This window comes from Salmo trutta, chromosome 4 (assembly GCF_901001165.1).
Source record: "Salmo trutta chromosome 4, fSalTru1.1, whole genome shotgun sequence".
NCBI classification, from domain to species: Eukaryota; Metazoa; Chordata; class Actinopteri; order Salmoniformes; family Salmonidae; genus Salmo; species Salmo trutta.
Window position 1 is genome coordinate 65,969,524 of NC_042960.1, and position 15,450 is coordinate 65,984,973.

At 41.1% G+C, this 15,450-nt stretch overlaps 1 protein-coding gene across 3 annotated transcripts in view; it reads right to left on the bottom strand.

Annotated features, from left to right (window-relative positions):
- The window catches only part of ano3 (anoctamin 3), a 130,248-nt gene that overhangs the window by 22,143 nt on the left and 92,655 nt on the right, over positions 1-15,450 (bottom strand). For 2 of the 3 annotated variants that reach the window (XM_029751848.1, XM_029751847.1), the window contains exons 16-21: positions 14,962-15,102; positions 12,695-12,859; positions 11,396-11,432; positions 10,755-10,866; positions 10,408-10,465; positions 9,054-9,151 (exon numbers count right to left, since the gene is read on the bottom strand). In XM_029751848.1, the coding sequence (XP_029607708.1) occupies positions 9,054-9,151; positions 10,408-10,465; positions 10,755-10,866; positions 11,396-11,432; positions 12,695-12,859; positions 14,962-15,102 (611 nt within the window). The remainder of the gene's footprint in view (positions 1-9,053; positions 9,152-10,407; positions 10,466-10,754; positions 10,867-11,395; positions 11,433-12,694; positions 12,860-14,961; positions 15,103-15,450) is intronic. The other variant, XM_029751849.1, reaches the window with a different exon arrangement.

Consider the following 15,450-nt stretch of genomic DNA (forward strand, 5'->3'; position numbering starts at 1 on the left):
GGAATGAAATGCTGAAAAACAGCACACCTGAGTTGCAAAATGCTGTGCTTAAATTGTTCAACATGGTTTTAACTTCTGGCTGCTTCCCTAATGTCTGGAACCAGGGGCTCATCTCCCCTATCCACAAAAGTGGAGACAAATCAGACCCCAATAATTACAGGGGAATTTGCGTAAACAGTAACTTGGGAAAGGTTTTCTGTAGCATTTTGAATTCAAGAATTCAAACCTTTCTTCAAGAAAAAAATGTAATAAGTAAATGTCAAATTGGCTTTCTCCCTAACCATCGCACTACTGACCATATATACACACCTTACACACACTAATTAATAAACACGTCCACCAAAAAAAAGAGGGCAAAATCTTTGCTTGCTTTATTGACTTTAAAAAAGCATTTGATTCTATTTGGCATGAAGGGCTATTCTACAAAATTCTCCAAAGTGGGCTTGGTGGTAAGGTGTATGACTTAATAAAATGTATGTACACAGAAAATAAATGTGCAATAAAAATCAAAAACCAAAGAACAGAATTATTTTCACAATGTCGAGGTGTGAGACAAGGCTGCAGTTTGAGTCCAAACCTTTTCAACATTTATATCAATGAATTAGCAGACATGTTGGACCATTCTCCAGCCCCAGGACTCACACTATTTGACACAGAGGTGAAATACCTGCTATATGCTGATGACTTGGTACTTCTATCACCAACCAAAGAAGGTCTTCAACAGAACATTAATATTCTAGAGCAATGTTGCCATAATTGGGCCCTGGCAGTAAATTTCCAAAAAACGAAAATCATGATTTTCCAAAAGAAAACCAGATGTCAGAAACACAAATATAAATTCACCCTGAACAACACCATCATTGAACACACTAAAAATTACACCTACCTTGGTCTGACCATATCTGCATCGGGAAACTTTAATATGGCAGTGAATGCACTCAAAGAAAAAGCCCGCAGAGCATTGTATGCAATAAAAATTAAATTGTTCAAAATCAACATCCCAATTAGAATTTGGACCAAAATATTTGACAGTGTAATCCTACCAATAGCTCTTTACGGAAGTGAGGGTTGGGGGCCACTCAATAAACTGGACTTTAAAATGTGGGACAAACATCCAATTGAAGCCCTACATGCAGAATTCTGTCGGAAAATCCTACAAGTCCAGAGAAATACACCAACTAATGCATGTAGGGCAGAATTGGGCCGCTTTCCAGTAATAATGAAAATACAGAAAAGATCATAAAAATTTTGGCTATATCTAAATTCAAGTCCAAATTCAAGTCCGCAATTTAAAGCACTCCAAACCCAAGAGCTGAGTACAGAAACGAGCCCTCTCAGTCAGCTGGTGTTGGACCTCACCAACCAAGCTGACACCAGCACTGCTTCAAAAGAAAGAATTCAAATAAACAAAATCATGAACCAATCAAAGGACTCATATTTACAACATTGGAAAAACGAAACAAAATCCCAAAGCCGACTAAATTGCTATCTGACCCTAAACAGAGAATATGAATTGGCTGATTATCTCTACTCTGTCAGAGATACGAAGCAGAGACAGATCCTTACCAAGTACAGGCTGAGTGACCACCTGGCAGAGACAGATCCTTACCAAGTACAGGCTGAGTGACCACCTGGCAGAGACAGATCCTTACCAAGTACAGGCTGAGTGACCACCGATTGGCAATAGAAACCAGCAGATATAAAAAGACATGGCTACCCAAAGAGGAGCGTGTATGTGGTCACTGCACGACAGAGGAGGTAGAGACAGAGATGCACTTTCTCCTTTACTGTGATAAATATTCCTCACAAAGAGATTCCTTATTCACAGAAATGACTACATTTATTCCAAATTTGAACTTATTAAACCCAGAGGAAAAACTAAAAATACTCATGGGCGAAGGAGCAATGGCTCCTCTTGCAGCCAAATATGTATTTGCCTGCCATAGCCTGAGGGACACTGAATAATAACATCTGCATAGTAAGCAGTAACTTACTTATTATTACTATTATTGTTATTACTGTTATTTCTATTATTATTGTTGTTTATCATTCCAAATAGTAGTGGTATGGGTAGTAATGGTAATGATAACAGTTTAGTGATGGTGGTGATAGTAGTAGTGGTAATGATGATAGTAGTTGTAGTACTGATGTAATGGTGAAGATGACCGTTATTTAGTTATACGTTAGTTATAAATTCATTTTCCATATTTAGATTTTTATATGTATTACATTCTACTATTTTATTGTTATTTTTAATTTTGTATTATTATTTACTGTCATTTTATATTATTATTGTTTATAATTGTATTACAATGTATATTGTATACATTGTTGCTTTGGCAATATTAACACAATGTTTTTCATGCAGACAGAGAGAGAGAGACAGAGACAGAGAGACAGAGAGACAGAGAGACAGAGAGAGAGAGAGAGAGAGAGAGATGGTCCTTACGGATAACCCAGCTCCATAGAGAGAGAAAGTCTGATCACAGCCAAATTACATTGTTACTCAAAAGAACAGACATGGAAACAACCACACATTCACACAGATGGGCCGAAAACAGCACAGAAGAATACCAGAAAGCAACCTGTAACCAAAATATCCAAACACTCTTAGATAGTTATCTAAGAGTTCTGGATAGCACATTCACTCACAGTAAAGAAGGCATCAATCTAGCAGTAAAAAACATCCACTATATATTCAGGCAAAAGAAGCACAATTGAAATTGATAAAAAGACCACAAATGACAACTGGTTTGATGCAGATTGAAAGATTATAAGGAAAAAACTTAGAACACTATCCAACCAAAAGCACAGAGACCCAAATTAATGGTGAATTACGCCTTCATTACTGTGAGACTTTAAAACTCTATAAACGTACACCCAGAAGCAAAAAAAGCACAGTACAACAGCAAGCAGCTGACACTAATTGAGGAGTCCATAAACACAAACAACTTCTGGCAAAATTGGAAAAAACTAAAAAAATCGAAACGAGGAATTAGCGATACAAAATGGTGACATATGGACAACCCATTTTAAAACACTCTACAACCCCGTTCAAATTGACACAAACGCAGAACAATGCCAAATTCATGAGAAGTTCATCCACCTCTGGCCTGCTCGCCTCCCTACCTCTGAGGAAGCACAGTTCCCGCTCAGCCCAGTCAAAACTGTTCGCCGCTCTGGCACCCCAATGGTGGAACAATCTCCCTCACGATGCCAGGACAGCGGAGTCAATCACCACCTTCCGGAGACACCTGAAACCCCACCTCTTTAAGGAATACCTGGGATAGGATAAAGTAATCCTTCTAACCCCCCCCCCCTTTAAAGGATTTAGATGCACTATTGTAAAGTGTTTGTTCTACTGGATATTATAGGTGAATGCACCAATTTGTAAGTCGCTCTGGATAAGAGCGTCTGCTAAATGACTTAAATGTAAATGTAAGTTGAATGGATTAGAAAAAGGACAATCAAAATCCAATGGACTCCCCAATTACTGACCAGGAGCTCTATAAGAAACTTCCGTCCCTCAAATTTAAAAAAGCATGCGGACCTGATGGCATCCTAAATAAGATGCTCAAACTCACTAGTGCAAAATTTCTATTGGCTGTATTAAAACTTTTTAATTTGATCCTGAGTGTAGGTTATTTCCTTGACATCTGGAATCAAGGACTCATAACCCCAATCTTTAAGAACGGAGACAAATTTGACCCTAACAATTACAGAGGCATTTGGGTGAACAGTAACCAAGGGGAATGTTTTCTGTAGTATTATAAATGTAAGAGTTCTAATCTTCCTTAATAAGCACAATGTCTTGAGTATAAGCCAAATTGGATTTATACCAAAACATCGCACGACTGATCATATTTACACCTACACACGCTTGCTTTATCGACTTCCAAAAAGCATTTGATTCTATTTGGCATACAGGACTGTTCTACAAAGTTATTGAAAGTGGTGTAGGGGGTAAAACATATGACATAATTAAATCAATGTATACTTGCAATACGTGCAGCATTAAAATTGGCAAGAGAAGAACAGAATTCTTTAACCAGGGGCCTTCGCCAGGGTTGCAATCTGAGCCCTCCACTCTTCAATATTTACATCAACGAATTGGCCACTATTCTAGAAAAATCCTCAGCCCCTGGTGTTAGTCTCCACAATTCAGAGGTTAAATGCCTACTCTTCGCAGATGACCTACGCCTGCTGTCACCCACAGCACATGGCCTACAGCAGAGCCTGGACCTGCTAGAGCAGTACTGCCAGACCTGGGCCCTGGCAGTAAACCCCAAAAATACTAAAATAATGATTTTCCAGGGAAGATCCAGATCTCAGGGAATTAGACCAAAGTTCTCAATTGGTACAAAATATATAGAGTACTGCACACACTACAATTACTTAGGTTAAAAAATAAGCTCAACTGGACACCTTAATGAGTCAGTGAAAGAACTGAGAGAGAAAGCACGCAGGGCATTCTACGCCATTAAAAAACACATTCAAATTGAAATACCTATTAAAATTTGGCTAAAACTAATTGAATGTGTCATTGAACCAATTGCACTTTATGGCAGCGAGGTGTGGGGTCCACTTGCAAAACAAGATTTCATCAAATGGGACAAACACCCCATTGAAACTAGAGGTCGACCGATCATGATTTTTCAACGCCGATACTGATTATTGGAGGCCCAAAAAAAGCCGATACCGATTAATCGGCCGATTGTTATTATTCATTTGTAATAATGACAATTACAACAATACTGAATAAACACTTATTTTAACTTAATATAATACATAAATAAAATCAATTTAGCCTCAAATAAATAATGAAACATGTTCAATTTGGTTTAAATAATGCAAAAACAAAGTGTTGGAGAAGAAAGTAAAAGTGCAATATGTGCCATGTAAGAAAGCTAACGTTTAAGTGCCTTGCTCAGAACATGGGAACCTATGAAAGCTGGCGGTTCCTTTTAACATGAGTCTAAAATATTCCCAGGTAAGAAGTTTTAGGTTGTAGTTATTATAGGAATTATAGGACTATTTCCCTCTATACGATTTGTATTTCATATACCTTTGACTATTGGATGTTCTTATAGGCACTTTAGTATTGCCAGTGTAACAGTATAGCTTCCATCCCTCTCCTTGCTCCTACCTGGGCTCGAACCAGGAACACATCGACAACAGCCACCCTCGAAGCAGCGTTACCCATGTAGAGCAAGGGGAACAACTACTCCAAGTCTCAGAGCGAGTGACGTTTGAAACGCTATTAGCGCGCACCCGCTAACTAGCTAGCCATTTCACATCGGTTACACCAGCCTAATCTTGGAAGTTGACAGGCTTGAAGTCATAAACAGCGCAATGCATTGCGAAGAGCTGCTGGCAAAACGCACGAAAGTGCTGTTTGAATGAATGCTCACGAGCCTGCTGGTGCCTACCACTGCTCAGTCAGACTGCTCTATCAAATCATAGACTTAATTATAATATAATAAACACACAGAAATACGAGCCTTAGGTCATTAATATGGTCGAATCCGGAAACTATCATCTCAAAAACAAAGCGTTTTTTTCTTTCAGTGAAATATGGAACCGGTCCATATTTTATCTAACGGGTGGCATCCCTAAGTCTAAATATTCCTGTTACATTGCACAACCTTCAATGGTATGTCATAATTACGTAAAATTATGGCATATTACTTCGCAACGAGCCAGGCAATGAACGCAAGAGCAGTGACACAATTTCATGTTAGCAGGCAATATTAACTAAATATGCAGGTTTAAAAATATATACTTGTGTATTGATTTTAAAGAAAGGCATTGATATTTATGGTTAGGTACATTGGTGCAACGACAGTGCTTTTTTTGCAAATGCGCTTGTTAAATCATCACCCGTTTGTCGAAGTAGGCTGTGATTCGATGAGAAATTAACAGGCACCGCATCGATTATATGCAACGCAGGACACGTTAGATAAACTAGTAATATCATCAACCATGTGTAGTTAACTAGTGATTATGTTAAGATTGATAGTTTTTTATAAGATAAGTTTAATGCTAGCTAGCAACTTACCTTGGCTTCTTGCTGCCCTCGCGTAACAGGTAGTCAGCCTGCCATGCAGGCTCCTCGTGGAGTGCAATGTAAGGCAGGTGGTTAGAGCGTTGGACTAGTAACCAGAAGGTTACAAAAACGAATCCCCGAATCCCCCCTGAACAAGGCAGTTAACCCCCGTTCCTAGGCCGTCATTGAAAATAAGAATGTGTTCTTAATCTGACTTGCCTAGTTAAATAAAGGTGCAAAAAAATAAATAAATAAAAATTAAAAAAAGAATCGGCAAATCGGTGGCCAAAAATACCGATTACCGATTGTTCTGAGAACTTGAAATCGGCCCTAATTAATCGGCCATTCCGATTAATCGGTCGTCCTCTAATTGAAACCCTGCATGCAGAGTTCTGTAGGATTCTCCTACATGTCCAGAGGAAAACTACAAACAATGCATGCAGGGCAGTAAAATAAAAAATAAAAAAAGACCAATTCAGTTTTGGAAACATCTAAAATACAGTGACCCCTCTCATATCATTGCCAAGCCCTGCAATGCCAAGAACTGAGCAAAGAAAAGAGTCCCCTCATCCAGCTGGTCCTGGGGCTGAGTTCACAAACTTGTTCTACTAACACACTGAAGCCTCAGGACCAGAACATCCAGTCAATCAGAATAAACCAAATTACAACACAGTCAAAACAAAACTACATTGCTTATGTAGTGCAGTGACTCAGGGGCTGAGTCACTGGCTTACTGGTGTACTTCCATGCCGTCCATGGGAGGGGTGCGTCACTTGAGTGGGTTGAGTCACTGACGTGGTCTTCCTTTCTGGGTTGGCGCCCCCCCTCCCCCCCTTGGGTTGTGCCGTGGCGGAGATCTTTGTGGGCTATACTCGGCCTTGTCTTAGGATGGTAAGTTGGTGGTTGGAGCCATCCCTCTAGTGGTGTGGGGGCTGTGCTTTGGCAAAGTGGGTGGGGTTATATCCTGCCTGTTTGGCCCTGTCCGGGGGTATCATCGGATGGGGCCACAGTGTCTTCTGATCCCTCCTGTCTCAGCCTCCAGTATTTATGCTGCAGTAGTTTATGTGTCGGGGGGCTAGGGTCAGTCTGTTACATCTGGAGTATTTCTCTTGTCTTATCCAGTGTCCTGTGTGAATTTAAATATGCTCTCTCTAATTCTCTCTTTCTTTCTTTCTTTCTTTCTTTCTTTCTTTCTCTCGGAGGACCTGAGCCCTAGGACCATGCCTCAGGACTACCTGGCATGATGACTCCTTGCTGTCCCCAGTCCACCTGGCCGTGCTGCTGCTCCAGTTTCAACTGTTCTGCCTATGGAACCCTGACCTGTTCACCGGACGTGCTTGTTGCACCCTCAACAACTACTATGATTATTATTATTTGACCATGCTGGTCATTTATGAACATTTTAACATCTTGACCATGTTCTGTTATAATATCCACCCGGCACACCCAGAAGAGGACTGGCCACCCCTCATAGCCTGGTTCCTCTCTAGGTTTCTTCCTAGGTTTTTGGCCTTTCTAGGGAGTTTTTCCTAGGGAGTTTTTCCTAGCCACTGTGCTTCTTTCACATGCATTGCTTGCTGTTTGGGGTTTTAGGCTGGGTTTCTGTACAGCACTTTGAGATATCAGCTGATGTACGAAGGGCTATATAAATAAATGTGATTTGATTTATTGGGAAACACAAGCACAAGCACAAAGCAAAATGCAGTACTATCTGGCCCTATATCCACAGTACACCGTGGCTAACTATTTGACCATGGTTACTAATCAAAACCTTAGAAAAACCTTGACAAAGTACAGGCTCAGTGAGCACAGCCTTGCCATTGAGAAGGGTAGACACAGGAAAACCTGGCTCCCTGTAGAGGAAAGGCTGTGCAACCACTGCACAACAGCAGAACCTGAGACGGAGCTGCATTTCCTGACAAAATGTAAAAAATATAAAACAATTAGAGAGTGTCATTTCCCCAAATTTGAAACCCTTATTCAAGGTTTCAAAAACCTCTCTGATGAGGATAGGCTACCCGTCCTGTTGGGGGAGGACGCAGAGAGCTGTGTGTTGGCAGCGCACTACATTGCTGCCTGCCATAAGTTGAGGGACAGTGTCTGACAGACCAATCAACCTGCACATGTCCTCTACTGTATGATTATTGTTATTGTTCAATGTATGGTTATTTTGACCCTTGGTTATTGATGTTACTGTTGTCCCGTTGACAATTTTGATTCTTATTATTTTCATATTGTAAATATCCAAAGTAAGCTTTGGCAATATGTACATTGTTACGTCATGCCAATAAAGCAAATTGAATTGAATTGAAATTAATTGAGAGAGAGAGAGAGAGAGAGAGAAAGAGACTGTGAGAGAGAGAGTAATTCGATGGTCCTTATGGATAACCCAGCTCCATGAAGAGAGAGAGAGAGAGAGAGAGAGAGAGAGAGAGAGAGAGGGAGTGTGTCAGAAAGAGAGACGGAGAGAGAAAAAGAGAGGGAGTGTGTGAGAGAGAGAGTAATTTGATGGTCCTTACGGATAACCCAGCTCCATGAAGACAGAGAGAGAGAGGGAGCGAGAGAGCGAGCGAGCGAGAGAGAGAGAGGGAGTGTGTGTGAGAGAGAGAGTAATTCGACGGTCCTTACGAATAACCCAGCTCCATGAAGAGAGAGAGAGAGGGAGCGAGAGAGCGAGCGAGAGAGAAAGAGAGAGAGAGCGAGCGAGAGAGAAAGAGAGAGAGAGAGAGTAATTCGACGGTCCTTAAGGATAACCCAGCTCCATGAAGAGAGAGGGAGAGAGGGAGAGAGAGAGAGAGAGGGAGAGAGAGAGTGTGTGTGTGTGAGAGAGAGAGAGAGTAATTCGACGGTCCTTAAGGATAACCCAGCTCCATGAAGAGAGAGAGAGAGAGAGAGGGAGAGAGAGAGGGAGTGTGTGTGTGAGAGAGAGAGAGAGAGAGAGAGAGAGAGAGAGAGAGAGAGAGAGACAGAGAGTGTGTGTGAGAGAGAGTAATTCCACGGTCCTTACGGATAACCCAGCTCCATGAAGTTGTTCCAGATCTGTTTTAGGACCATGATGACTCCCATTTGTAGACACAGATCGATCAGACAGCCACTGGGGTGGCACTGAACGAAAGAAAAACAAGAAAAAATATATATAAATTACTAAATGACTCATTACAAATCCCATTGTGGTGGCATTGAATAAAATAAATCTAAATAAAACAGTCAAAAATGTCTATATTCATAATTCATAATCAGTAATAGGGAGCCTTCATTAATCACTTGTTAAATTACACCTCAAACGGGTTATGCCTGCTACTCATTTCACGTTCATTGTGAGTGTCACGACATCGCCGATCCACCTTTCATTTTCCATTTGTTTTGTCTTGTCTTCCCGCACACCTGGTTTACCATAAGTAAATGGTAAACCAGGTGTGCGGTCCTCATCACTTGACGTGTATATAACCCTCTGTTCCCCCCATGTCTGTGTGTGGAATTGTTAGTTGTAAGTGTATTGTACATTTCAGACTGGTGTGCGACGGGTTATTTCAACCCGTATTTTGCTGTTCTGGGTGCAGTTTGATTTTTTGCATCATTAAAGTGCTCCTGCTGTTACCCATTTCTGCTCTCCTGCGCCTGACTTCCCTGCAGCCAGTTACTCACCGCTTACAGTGAGAGTTTTTAGCACCGTTATAAACCATAATTATAGAAACATTTACGGTGAAATCTTACGTCAAAGGAATCGTTACATTTTATGCAAAAGTAATCATTAAAACGAATATGACAATGAGGAATCTCTCTATTATGTGCTGTAAAATCTACAGTCAAACAGAAAGGCTATAACCATCTCTATCAGCGTTGAAATAATATCCTGGGCGGTGTCACAATATGGCACCTTATTCCCTTCATAGTGCACAACTTTAGACCTTATCCCCTACATAGTGCACTACTTTAGACCCTATCCCCTACATAGTGCACTACTTTAGACCCTATCCCCTACATAGTGCACTACTTTAGACCCTATCCCCTACATAGTGCACTACTTTAGACCCTATCCCCTACATAGTGCACTACTTTAGACCCTATCCCCTACATAGTGCACTACTTTAGACCCTATCCCCTACATAGCGCACGACTTTAGACCCTATTCCCTACATAGCGCACTACTTTAGACCCTAATCCATACATAGTGCACTACTTTAGACCCTATTCCATACATAGTGCACTACTTTGGACCCTATTCCATACATAGTGCATTACTTTAGACCCTATTCCCTACATAGCGCACTACTTTTGTCCTGAGCACTATATAGGGAATAGAGTGCTATTTAGGACACAGCTCTGTTTTTATTGTTGTTATGCTTCCTGATTCCACTCACCTCCTCCAGTCTCCATCTGTTAAACAGTTTATTATATTTCCCTGGTCTGCCGGCGAACCTAAACACAGTCAGAGTGAAGACAATGGCTTATAAAACTACTCAATTATCAGGACAGTTCAATAAACAACTAACTCTGAGCTGGGGGGAGATTGAAACGTGCACAGAGCTCATTGTAGAAGTTTAACCAAAGTTTTCAATGAAACATCAGCTACACAGACAACTTATTTGGTGAATCAACTTACTCAGGGAATCTGAAGAATCATAAAATTGCAAAATATATATTATGTAATGACTGAAAATAACGGGGGGATCTGTTGCAATATTTATTGAGACGTTGTAATATTTACCTTCCCAGGAAGAATGCAATGTAGAAGGTAGAGCTGTTCAAGTTAACAAACTGGAAGAGAAACATCTTGAGAGCAAAACTGTTCTCCCACTCTGACTCAGTCCGTGGGTGTTCTACAGAGAGAGAGAGAGAGAGAGAGAGAGAGAGAGAGAGAGAGAGAGAGAGAGAGAGAGAGAGAGAGAGAGAACACAGAGAGAGACCCAGAGAACAGGGAGAGAGAAAGAGAGAGACACGGAGAGAGACACAGAGAAACAGAGAGACACAGAGAGACAGAGACACAGAGAGACACAGAGCGAAAGAGAGAGACAGAGAGAGACACAAAGAGACACAGAGAGACCCAGAGAACAGAGAACAGAGAGAGAGAAAGAGAGAGACACAGAAAGAGAGAGACAGAGAGAGACAGAAAGAGAGAGACAGAGAGAGAGACAGAGAGACAGAGAGAGAAAGACAGAGAGAGACCCAGAGAACAGAGAGCGAGAAAGAGAGAGAAAGAGAGAGAAAGAGAGACACAGAGAGAGACACAGAGAGAGACACAGAGAGACAGAGAGAGAGATGTTGACAAGGACCTCCGAAGCGTAAGATACTGAAGCAACAAAATGAACACGTGCATCTTCAGGGGGATCTCGAGGGGGTAATAATTACCTAAATTTGTGAGCAGATAGGCCACCTTTTCATATACCTGATGAAAGAAACACAGTTAACACTTGACAAATAGCCTGACTAAATACAAGCCAGTTGATATGTGAGACATGAAGATGATATGTATTACGTAATCAGTGAGACAACATGCGTCGCAAAATAAGCTTCTTGTACAGTGAATAATAAGAAAACTCACTCTGAAAACGGTATTTTATAACTCTGCAAATTGCAAAATATACGTTTATGTAACATAAAATATTACTGTGAATCATTTATGTAACACTTGTTGGACTTGAAATACTGTTTGACTGTGCGTATCAGATGGCTTGGCTTGGTTTGGCAAGACACCCACCACATTCACAGACATGGTGATCATGAAGTTAAAATCTGACTGTGGATCAGTTATACAACATTATACTGTATGACTGTGTATATCCAGTGGGCTCCATGATCATGAAGTTAAAATCTGACTGTGGATCAGTTATACAACATTATACTGTATGACTGTGTATATCCAGTGGGCTCCATGATCATGAAGTTAAAATCTGACTGTGGATCAGTTATACAACATTATACTGTATGACTGTGTATATCCAGTGGGCTCCATGATCATGAAGTTAAAATCTGACTGTGGATCAGTTATACAACATTATACTGTATGACTGTGTATATCCAGTGGGCTGGTTTGGCCATGATCACGAAGTTAAAGGCTAAGTCTCCAATGACACCCTAGTCCCGAGTGGCGCAGTGTTCTAAGGCACTGCATCTCAGTGCTTGAGGCTGTCACTACAGACACCCTGGTTCGATTCCAAGGCTGCATCACAACCGGCCGTGATTGGGAGTCCCATAGGGCGGCGCACAATTGGCCCAGCGTCGTATAGTATACTACTTTTGAACGGTAGTATTAAATAGTATACTACTTTTGAACGGTAGTATTAAATACTATACTACTTTTGAACGGTAGTATTAAATAGTATACTACTTTTGAACGGTAGTATATATAGTATACTACTTTTGAACGGTAGTATTAAATAGTATACTACTTTTGAACGGTAGTATTAAATAGTATACTACTTTTGAACGGTAGTATTAAATAGTATACTACTTTTGAACGGTAGTATTAAATAGTATACTACTTTTGAACGGTAGTATTAAATAGTATACTACTTTTGAACGGTAGTATATATAGTATACTACTTTTGATCAGGGCCCATAGGGAAGGCAATAGGGTGCCATAACGTTTTTCTTTTCTATTCCATTCCATTCTATCTATTCTATGGTTTAGTTTGGCCAGACACCCACCACATTGAGAGACATGATGATCATGAAGTTGATACAGACTCCGGTGCCAGAGGTGGCAAACTGCCAGTTCTTCTTGACAAACTCCCAGTCGAACGATGCAAACTTCTCCATGGCAATCAGTCGGAACACCACCACCGCAAACACAGCAGTCAGCACCAGAGAGATCTGGGGAGTGGACACACACATACACACACACAGATAGAGAGTGGCGGAGGAGAGAGAGAGAGAGAGAAAGACAGAGCGAGAGAGAGAGGCAGAGAGAGAGGCAGAGAGACAGAGAGAGAGAAGCAGAGGCAGAGAGAGAGAGAGAGGCAGAGAAAGAGAGAGGCGGAGAAAGAGAGCGAGAGAGAGGCAGAGAGAGAGACAGAGAGAGAGGCAGAACGAGAAAGAGAGACAGAGAGAGAGGCAGAGAGAGAGAGAGGCAGAACGAGAGAGACAGAGAGAGAGGCAGAGAGAGAGACAGAGAGAGACAGACAGAGACAGAGAGGTGGAGAGAGAGAGAGACAGAGAGAGAGGCAGAGAGAGGCAGAGAGAGACAGAGAGAGATCCAGAAAAGAGCCGTTAAATTCTACAACCACCTAAAAGGAAGCGATTCCCATTTGGCCCTAAACAAAGAGTACACAGTGGCCGAATACCTGACCACTGTGACTGACCCAAACTTAAGGAAAGCTTTGACTATGTACAGACTCAGTGAGCATAGCCTTGCTATTGAGAAAGGCCATCGTAGGCAGACATGGCTCTCAAGAGAAGACAGGCTATGTGCAACACTGCCCACAAAATGAGGTGGAAACTGAGCTGCACTTCCTAACCTCCTGCCCAATGTATGACCATATTAGAGACACATATTTCCCTCAGATTACACAGATCCACAAAGAATTCGAAAACAAACCCAATTCTGATAAACCCCCATATCTACTGGGTGAAATACCACAGTGTGCCATCACAGCAGCAAGATTTGTGACCTGTTGCCACAAGAAAAGGGCAACCAGTAAAGAACAAACACCACTGTAAATACAACCCGTATTTATGCTTATTTATTTTCCCTTGTGTACTTTAACTATTTGTACATTGTTACAACACTGTATATATACATAATATGACATTTGTAATGTCTTTATTCTTTTGAAACTTCTGTATGTGTAATGTTTACTGTTAATTTGTATTGTTTATTTCACTTTTGTATGTTATCTTCCTCACTTGCTTTGGCAATGTTAACACGTTTCCCATGCCAATAAAGCCCCTTGAATTGAATTGAGCGAGGCAGAGAGAGAGAGAGAGAGAGAGAGAGGCAGAGAGAGAGAGACAGAGAAAGTGAGAGAGAGACAGAGAGAGAGACAGAGAGAGAGAGAGGCAGAGAGAGAGAGAGGCAGAGAGAGAGAGAGATAGAGAAAGTGAGAGAGAGACAGAGAGAGAGAGACAGAGAGAGAGAGGCAGAGAGAGAGAGACAGAGAGAAAGAGAGAGAGTAAATATATCTGTCATCATTACAGTATCTTCTGAGGATGTATGTTATGAGGCTAGCAGTATTTTAAGCAATAAGGCCTGAGGAGGTGTGATATATGGCCAATATACCACGGCTAAGGACTGTTCTTAGGCAACACAGAGAGTCTGGATACAGCCCTTAGCCGTAGTATATTGGCCATATATCACACAAACCCCTGAGGTGCCTTATTGCTATTATAAACTGGTTACCAATATAAATAGAACAGCAAACAAGTGTCTTTGCGTCATACTGTTGCGTCAAATGCTGTTTCAGCCAATCAGCATCCAGGACCCAAACTACCTGGTTTATATAATGGGTGTAGTCTGGGATTGTGTGTTTACAATGCTCATTGGTCATATTGGTAAACAATGAATCATCATTACGTGTCTTGGTCTCTAGACACTTCCTATTGTTGATGAGTGATGAGGAACACTGGGAAAACAATCCCCAACAACAGTCACTGTTTCCAGAGCGTCTGTTGTATTTCTGGCTCCTATCCACCAGGGGGTGGTAGCAGGCTGCTAGAAGCTCATTAACGTATTACACATTGAAAAGGAAGTAAACAAGTAAACAGCATTCCAGGATTGGGGTCAGTTACATTTCAATTAATTCAATTTAGAAAATAAACCAAAATTCCAAATTTCTTCATTGCTTTTCAATTAAAGCATTTAAGTTTACTTTCAGAATTGACTGAATTGAAATGGAATCAACCCAAACCCTGCAGTGTGTTCACTGAGCACAGATCCACAGTACAGCCTGATGACTCATGTGATGACATGGTCTTACCATGAAGAAGATGCCGGACACAGAGACCATGAGTCTGCTGAGTTTGTCAGTGAAGGGCTGGAAGGGCTCCGGCTTGCCAGAGATAGGGTTTACTCTCTCTAATCTGGAGTACTTGGCTTCGAACTGGGGCCGCAGATTCTCCTGGGACAAACACACATACACTCCAGTATATCATGTCAATAACTCTGATATTTCTGACTGGTCCAATCATGAATAACCCCGACCCAGTCAATACTAGGACCGTATCATAACTACAGTAGTATATGTTCATGACATATAATATGGATCAACCAGACATTGCTGACTGAGTAATGTCTGAATACTAGTGTTCATACAGTACCAGTCAACAGATTGGACACACCCTAGTCATTCTAGGGGTTTACTTTATTTTGACTATTTTCTACATTGTAGAATAATAGTGAAGACATCAAAACTATGAAATAACACATATGGAATCATGTAGTAACCAAAAAACTGTTCAACAAATCA